The sequence below is a fragment of the Sinocyclocheilus grahami genome, unplaced genomic scaffold (assembly GCF_001515645.1).
Source record: "Sinocyclocheilus grahami isolate Dianchi unplaced genomic scaffold, SAMN03320097.WGS_v1.1 scaffold1396.1, whole genome shotgun sequence".
Taxonomy (NCBI): domain Eukaryota; kingdom Metazoa; phylum Chordata; class Actinopteri; order Cypriniformes; family Cyprinidae; genus Sinocyclocheilus; species Sinocyclocheilus grahami.
Genome location: NW_015506575.1, coordinates 150,742 through 160,123, shown reverse-complemented (window position 1 = coordinate 160,123; position 9,382 = coordinate 150,742). Strand labels below are relative to the sequence as shown.

The 9,382-nt window shown below is 33.3% G+C and overlaps 1 protein-coding gene across 1 annotated transcript in view; it reads right to left on the bottom strand.

The window, feature by feature from the left end:
* LOC107569921 (A-kinase anchor protein 9-like) overlaps positions 1–8,157 on the bottom strand; it is a 44,517-nt gene extending 36,360 nt beyond the window's left edge. Inside the window, exons 1-4 of the mRNA XM_016256090.1 lie at positions 8,012–8,157; positions 6,572–6,699; positions 6,087–6,242; positions 3,303–3,511 (exon numbers count right to left, since the gene is read on the bottom strand). Coding sequence (XP_016111576.1) covers positions 3,303–3,511; positions 6,087–6,242; positions 6,572–6,699; positions 8,012–8,157 — 639 coding nt within the window. The remainder of the gene's footprint in view (positions 1–3,302; positions 3,512–6,086; positions 6,243–6,571; positions 6,700–8,011) is intronic.
* Positions 8,158–9,382: the final 1,225 nt, after the last annotated feature.

Below are 9,382 nucleotides of genomic sequence, written 5' to 3'. Positions count from 1 at the left end.
CTCACACACACACACACACACACTCACTCACTCACTCACACACACACACACACACCCTGCCCGAGCCTGTCCGACTAGATTCCTGCTTCATAACTGAGGACTAAATGATTTAAGCCTAATACACTCAGAATCTCTACACTATTTTCACATTCCTGGTTCTTTTGAATTTGATAAAACTTAATATTTTTCACTTTTCACTTTCATTAAAGAGTGAATGAAAAAAAATCAGCTTTGACTGCATTTACCCCTTTTCTAATAACTAAAAAATTTAGAAATTCTTTGAAATTGAACCAGACCCAAAAAAAGAAATTATGTAAAATACATGGATATCTTTTTCAATACTGATGAGAAATTTGATTTGGATATATCACTGTATGAAATTTATAAGAACATATAATGTGAGAATTATCAGTATTAACCTCATTCGAGTGTATGAAACCCACATATTTATTTCTAACAAAACAACATCAAAACGATATGAATATTACTCGGAGAAGTTTTCAAACTAAATAAACGGACTATATTTGCATAAACTCTCCCTTTCACGGTCAGTTTTCCACAATAGACGCACATATTCATGTTAATCAACAAAATTCAGTCCAAAAGCGTGTGAGAGATGAGGAAGAGACGAAAAGCACGTTTAGACACTAATATAACTTCGTAGATAATTGTTCAAAAAGTATTTTTGACAGCTAATGGTTCTCCATACAGACCCAAGTAAAAAACACGAACGCGAAACACGTTATATCTCTTAAGAAATAGCTGCAAAAAATCTGAAAGAAATAAACTAAGTGTATTTTAAGGGTCTTAAAGCATCTGCGAAGTTTCGTTCCCGTACTAAAAACCATGCATTGTTTATGCATGTCACAGACCTGAATGCTTTATGAGGGTTAAAGACCATGAAGACAATTAATAATCAGGAATGTGCCACCCGAGTAATTATTTTCTCTTCAAAGCCTCCCTGATAACAACATTATTGATTAACTACTCGTCCTCCACGCAAACCTGGACATAAATCTTCATTCCTGAGCAAGCCCTTACACGATTAGCTCACGGGAAAGCCATTAAGACCTGAGAAACCAGCATTAACAGCACAATTAAAACGGATTAAAACCTGTTCTCACTCAGATCCTAAAAGTCTCGCAATTTTTACTGTGTTTTACAGAGCAATCATCTCCAGTATTAACCGATAAGAGCCAGAAAATGGAACATGTGACGCTTGTTTTCAGAATAAAAAACAGATTATAGACCCCTGCCCGAGCCTGTCCGACTAGATTCCTGCTTCATAACTGAGGACTAAATGATTTAAGCCTCATAATACACTCAGAATCTCTACACTATTTTCACATTCCTGGTTCTTTTGAATTTGATAAAACTTAATATTTTTCACTTTTCACTTTCATTAAAGAGTGAATGAAAAAAAATCAGCTTTGACTGCATTTACCCCTTTTCTAATAACTAAAAAATTTAGAAATTCTTTGAAATTGAACCAGACCCAAAAAAAGAAATTATGTAAAATTCATGGATATCTTTTTCAATACTGATGAGAAATTTGATTTGGATATATCACTGTATGAAATTTATAAGAACATATAATGTGAGAATTATCAGTATTAACCTCATTCGAGTGTATGAAACCCACATATTTATTTCTAACAAAACAACATCAAAACGATATGAATATTACTCGGAGAAGTTTTCAAACTAAATAAACGGACTATATTTGCATAAACTCTCCCTTTCACGGTCAGTTTTCCACAATAGACGCACATATTCATGTTAATCAACAAAATTCAGTCCAAAAGCGTGTGAGAGATGAGGAAGAGACGAAAAGCACGTTTAGACACTAATATAACTTCGTAGATAATTGTTCAAAAAGTATTTTTGACAGCTAATGGTTCTCCATACAGACCCAAGTAAAAAACACGAACGCGAAACACGTTATATCTCTTAAGAAATAGCTATAAATATATATAAATAAACAGTGTATTTTAAGGGTCTTAAAGCATCTGCGAAGTTTCGTCCCCGTACTAAAAACCATGCATTGTTTATGCATGTCACAGACCTGAATGCTTTATGAGGGTTAAAGACCATGAAGACAATTAATAATCAGGAATGTGCCACCCGAGTAATTATTTTCTCTTCAAAGCCTCCCTGATAACAACATTATTGATTAACTACTCGTCCTCCACGCAAACCTGGACATAAATCTTCATTCCTGAGCAAGCCCTTACACGATTAGCTCACGGGAAAGCCATTAAGACCTGAGAAACCAGCATTAACAGCACAATTAAAACGGATTAAAACCTGTTCTCACTCAGATCCTAAAAGTCTCGCAATTTTTACTGTGTTTTACAGAGCAATCATCTCCAGTATTAACCGATAAGAGCCAGAAAATGGAACATGTGACGCTCGTTTTCAGAATAAAAAACAGATTATAGACCTTATGAGAGAAATTATTATAACAGTTTGGGATCAGTAAGATAATTTTTTATGAAGAAATTAATATTTTTATTAATCAAGGACACATTAAGTTGATCAAAAGTGACAGTAAAGACATTTATAATGTCACAAAAGCTTTCTATTTCAAACAAATGCTGTTTTTTTTACTTTTACATCACTGGCAAACCCCTGCTTGTGTTGTATTGATTTGAGGCGTTTTACCGTGGTGTTTTACTGCGTTTACAGCAGCATGGCTCTGATTACGTAAGACACATGTCCATTAGTGTTTCAGCGGCTGGAGAGTTACCCTCAACACGTCCGCATTTGCTCACATTTCAAGTCAAACAGGATCGGATCCGATATAATCTTCAGATCTGTAGCATAAAATATCAATATAGATAGAAGGCAGCCAAATTATTAGCATACCAAGATATTTGTTTGTTCATAACTTTATGCCATGTCAGCTACAACAGCAATATTTGTGGTGAGAAACGTGTGAAAAATAAAAAATTCAATAATAGTTTATTTTTGAAAGTACAAGAGGAGTTGTGGTGAGAAACATGTGGAAAATTGAAAATAATCAAAAATAAGATTTTAAAAAAAATTTAATAAATAGTTTATTTTTGAAAGTCTAACAGAAGTTATTCATAACGAGACACGTGTGAAAAACAGAAAAAAGAATAAAACCATATTGATGCGGAAACCGTGATGAATTTTATTTTTCAGGATTCACAGATGAATAGAAATGTATTTGAAATAGAGGTCCTCGATGACTAAAACCCCAAACTATTGTGTGTTTCTGAACTCTTGAGACGTTTAGAGTTGACCCGGTTTATTTTGGCTCCTTGTGCTTGCCGTACCTGAGTGCTGGTCTCGGTGATGGTGATGAGCAGCTTCTCCACGGCGCTCTGCAGTCGAGTGCCGATGCTCATCAGAAACTCCTCCCTCTCCAGCGGAAGCTCCGCCTCCTGCAGCTGTAGCTCCGCCCCCTCGATCCTCAGCAACACCTCCAGGCCTTCGCCCGTCTCGGTCTCTGCTGAAAACATGCAGAGGTCATCGTGGAAACCCTCTGCGTGCGGGACAGAAGAGATTCTGATGAGCGACATCAAAACAACTCAATAATTATGAAAGAAAGGCCTTTAAACGTGTTTCCTTTATAACAACCGTATAAAGCTTTAACACAGTCAGGCATGTGATGTTTTTGAAAATAACAGATTTTGTAGGACAGACATGTAACGGATTAATACTTAATGAACTCCAGATTAATGTATGAGATCACAAAGGCATAAACGAGGCATGAATGAGTCACTCAGATGATCTCACAGTTTCGTTCAGGGTCTTTTGTGTGTTTTGGGTGTTGAGTTACAGGAGTGTCCGTCTCATATTCAGCCTGAGCTCCATCATGTCCAGGGCATGATACTGTATATTTCATATCAGGTGTACTACAGCTATTATGGTTATTACATTATACTAAAACTAAAGCAGAAACTGAAACCATAACAACAAAAAATGTTACTTGAAATATAAAAAAGCTACTAAAAATGACAAAGACACACAACACAATTACTAAAATTTAAATAAATAATAATAAATATTAATATATGAAATAAAAACAGATTCAAAATATTAATAAAAATTATAAAAGTATCTTAATCATACTAAAAGGACACTAAAAACACACAACACAATTACTAAAACTTTACCTAAAATTAACAATAATGATAATTATTATTATTTATAAATAATAAATAGTAAAATATGAAATAAAAACAGATTCAAAATATTAATACTAACTTTAATAGTATTTCAATGACACTAAAACACACCAAAATTACTACAACTTTATTTAAAATGAATAATAATTATTATTATTTATAAAAAATAAATAGTAAAATATGAAAACAAAGATTAAAAATATTAATAAAAACTATAAAAGTATCTTAATCATACTAAAAGGACACTAAAAACACACAACACAATTACTAAAACTTTACCTAAAATTAACAATAATGATAATTATTATTATTTATAAATAATAAATAGTAAAATATGAAATAAAAACCGATTCAAAATATTAATAAAAACTATAAAAGTATCTTAATTAAACTATAACACAATTACTAAAACTTTAACTAAAATTAAAATAAATAATATTAAATACTATTTATAAATAATAATATAAAACATTAAAAATATTAGTGCAAACTTTAATAGTATCTCAATGACACTAAAATAACAGTAAAGACGCACAACACAATTACCAAAACTTTAACTACAATTTAAAATTATAATAAATATTATTTATATATAATAAAATATGAAATAAAAACGGATTCAATATTGTACAGTGCTACGCAGATATATTTGCATACCGCAAAATAAACGATATAGCAAAAACAACACCACATTAACGATGCATACGGTCACACCGCACAGCCCTCAGTCAAAATATTGCTAAAACTATGATAATAATATCTCAGTGGCAGTAAAATAACACGGTTTGGCATCAGTGAACACACCCATACGCAGGTCACATGACCTCACCTCCACAGTACACAAAACATCTCTATGCAAAGACAATGAGTCAACAGAAAAGGACAAACAAGACAGACAGGATCTGGCTTCGCACACATCAATTACATCGTTATTAACTCCTCACAGACGAGCTTTGGTGTGACTAAGACGTTTCTGAATCTTCTATCGAACAAGATTATAGCTGAACACAAGCACTTCTGATCACTGACATTAAAGGTGACATATCATGAAAATGTGAGTTTTCCAGGTTGTAAGTGCTATAATCATGTCTCCGGTGCATCTACCAACCAAGCAAACGTGAAAAAGATTAACCCAGTAACTTTGTTTTGGGAAGCATTTTTCTGCAAGCGTCTGAGAAAACGAGCGTCTGATTTCGCTCGCTTGGTGACGTGGCAAAGGATCTCATTATAATATCACCGCCCCTTAATCTGTAAGTTTACACCCACGGCGCAGTTATCGTGTTTTCGCAAGCGACAGCGGTGTAGCAGCTCTAACGCCATGATGAAAGTTTGAGCAGAACATGCTAACTGTTCTGTGTTTGGCTGCAGAGACGAGCACAGAACACTGTTTAGAGTCCCAGCCTCAGAGGAGACGACAGAGCAGTGCATTTATTGATGTATTTACTGTATATTGCTGCTGCCACACAGATCTAAAATAAACATGCGATTTATTTCCCAGCTGTTTACCTTCACAGACATAACCCACTGTTTTTGTAACTCGTGTGTGTTTTTAACGTAAGCTTGTGTGTGAATGAGAGCTTAGTTTAGTGCTCACATGCTGCGACAGCCGCTTTCTGTGCGTGTGCGCTCATAAAACCCTATATCTGAAGTTTAAACTCATATGGTTTAAAACGCATGATTTCAGCGAGATAAACATGATAATCAGAACCAAAACAGATGTTCTGTGGGGTATTTTGAGCTGAAACTTCACAGACACATTCACCAGAGACTTATATTATATATTGTAAAAAGGGGCGTAATATGTCTCCTTTAAGAGTCAAAGTGTGACTGACGTTTATTAATGCAAATGAAGTCATGAATTTATGAAATCAAACCCAGATCGCCTGGTGAGTTATGTTATAGAGTAAAGTGTGTGTTAGTGTGTCTGACCTCTAGCAGGTCCTGCCTCCAGGATGCCCTCCACATGACGGCCGATGGTCTCCTCCGCCGCCGCCGTCGTCTTCAGCACGTCGGTCAGAGCCTGACGCAGACGAGTGTTCGCTTTACGCAGCACATCCCTGCGAGAGGAGAAAGACTGCTTACTGACTGCTGAGAAACACCTGTCTGTCTATCAGGGGTTCCCAAACAGAGCTGCTGAAGAGCTGGAAACTAACTAAATCATAAAAATGTCAAAATAAAATAACTACTTTAAAATAAAAACTAATTAAAATAAAACTTACTAAAATAATTACAATTAGACACATTCACCAGAGACTTATATTACATATTGTAAAAAGGGGCGTAATATGTCTCCTTTAAGAGTCAAAGTGTGACTGACGTTTATTAATGCAAATGAAGTCATGAAATTATGAAATCAAACCCAGATCGCCTGGTGAGTTATGTTATAGAGTAAAGTGTGTGTTAGTGTGTCTGACCTCTAGCAGGTCCTGCCTCCAGGATGCCCTCCACATGACGGCCGATGGTCTCCTCCGCCGCCGCCGTCGTCTTCAGCACGTCGGTCAGAGCCTGACGCAGACGAGTGTTCGCTTTACGCAGCACATCCCTGCGAGAGGAGAAAGACTGCTTACTGACTGCTGAGAAACACCTGTCTGTCTATCAGGGGTTCCCAAACAGAGCTGCTGAAGAGCTGGAAACTAACTAAATCATAAAAATGTCAAAATAAAATAACTACTTTAAAATAAAAACTAATTAAAATAAAACTTACTAAAATAATTACAATTGTAAAATTAAAATAAATATTTTTTTTAATAAAAACAAAATTAAAACACTTAATAAAATAATGATAAATTAAAATAAAACTTACTAAAATAATTACAATTGTAAAATTAAAATAAATATTTTTTTTAATAAAAACAAAATTAAAACACTTAATAAAATAATGATAAATTAAAATAAAACTTACTAAAATAATTACAATTGTAAAATTAAAATAAATATTTTTTTTTAATAAAAACAAAAATAAAACACTTAATAAAAATAATTATAAAATGTAAAAAAAAAAAATTTTTTAATAAAATATTTAAAATTAAAATACATTTTAAAATAAAAAAAACTAAATAAAACATACTAAAAATTAATTAAATCAGAAAAACGTAAAAAGTAAATAAATATTTGTAAAATAAAAACAAATCGGCATACAACTTACTAAAAATAAATTAAATTAAAAATTTCTAAATAAAAAAACAAAAAACAATTAAATCATTAAAAAATGTCAAATTAAAATACAAAAATAATTTTAAAATAGAAACAATAAAAATAAAACATTTATTAAAAGTTTATTAAATCATAAATGTCAAATTAAAAAAAAGAAATCAAAATAAAAACAAAAATAAAACACTTAGTAAAAGTATATGTAAAATTAAAATCAATCAATAATTTAAAAAAATTTAAATAAAAGTTGCAAAGTATTATTAAAATATAAAATTTAAATAATCTTAAAATAAAAACAAATCAAAATAAAATACAAAAAATTAATAATTTTTTTTTTAATTAAAATTTTTAAAACAAAACAAAATAATGCACACTAAAAAATTTATTAAATCAGAAAAATGTCAAATTAAAGTAAATAAATATTTGTGAAATAAAAACAAATCGACATATAACTTACTAAAAATAAATTAAATAAAAAATCTAAATAAAACAATTAAATCATAAAAATGTCAAATTAAAATACAAAAAATTATTTTAAAATAGAAACAATAAAAATAAAACACTTATTAAAAGTTTATTAAATCATAAATATGTCAAATTAAAATAAGCACATAAAATCTATCTATCAGTCTAATGACTTTATAGAACTTCAGTTTGTGCCGAATCAAATCCTGAATTATTCTTGAGCTCTAATTACTGCTCACCTCTCAGTGGTGAGGACATCAGACGAGAGCTGTGGGTCCACGGCTCTTCTCTGACCTCTGACCTTCGTCTCCTCCTCCTCCTCCTCCTCTCTCGTCTGGAGTTTATGAACAGGCAGGAAAGAAATGGCAGACAAGAAGCCCGTCATTTCATCGCAGTCTGTTGTGTTTGTCAAACTGAGCGCAGCGGCTCCAGAACACACACACAGTCAAATTCAGCACAACATGAGAAGGGCTTCTTCAGCGCTGCCATAGCAACAGCTGCACCTGACATCAGCCGGTTCTAAGGAGACGAGCGCCACCTTGTGGCACAGAGGAGGAAGTGCAGGTGGGGCAGACATATGTTTACATATTTATGTAATTACTACTTTAAAATTTCTACATTTACTATTCATGTTTATATATTTATTACACTAAAATGTATTTATTTTTATTTATATAATTATTTATTATAAATTTTTCACAACAGATCTCTTCAGCGACTGAGAAACCATGGATGAGCGCTTTTTAAATGAAGGGAGGAGTCTGTTGCCAGGGAAACAGTGCTGTTTACACTACCTGCTGGGTCTGAGTGCCGCAGCTTTGCATGCTGGGAAGCCGGTGTTCATCTCTCCGTCTCTCAGTCTCGTCTTCTCTCTCTTTCACCTGCTGCAGCTCCAGATCCCTCTGTTTCAAACACACACAGATGGAAAATCACACGCGGCTTTGAGTGGCAGAGCAAAATCAGTGAGTGTGAGAGTGAGAGTGTGTGTGTGAGTGAGTGTGTGTGTGAGAGAGAGTGTGTGTGAGTGAGTGTGTGTGAGTGAGTGAGTGAGTGAGTGAGTGAGTGAGTGAGTGAGTGAGTGAGTGAGTGAGTGAGTGAGTGAGTGAGTGAGTGAGTGAGTGAGTGAGTGAGTGAGTGAGTGAGTGAGTGAGTGAGTGAGTGAGTGAGTGAGTGAGTGAGTGAGTGAGTGAGTGAGTGAGTGAGTGAGTGAGTGAGTGAGTGAGTGAGTGAGTGAGTGTTACAGCCACCACAAATGTTTATATTTCAACAACAAATTGGAGTATAAACAATTATATAATCAAATAGTTGATATAGAGACTGATTTATGCGCTATTTATCACAATTTTTGGTTTCAGTTTCCAGCTAAATATAAAATAATAATAATTTTAGTGCATCACCAGCCAACAATAAGCAATTCCTCATAAAACTACCATAAAAAAAAACACGGTTTTCTCACTAAAATTAAAAAATACATAAATAAAATAAACTATTTTAATTTTAAAGTGAAATTTTCATTTTGGTTTCGGTGTTTTGGTATATATTTCAACAACTGTTTCTGACTCCAGATTCACATGGTTTTGGAAAACCTAGATATACAAGGAAACCTCACT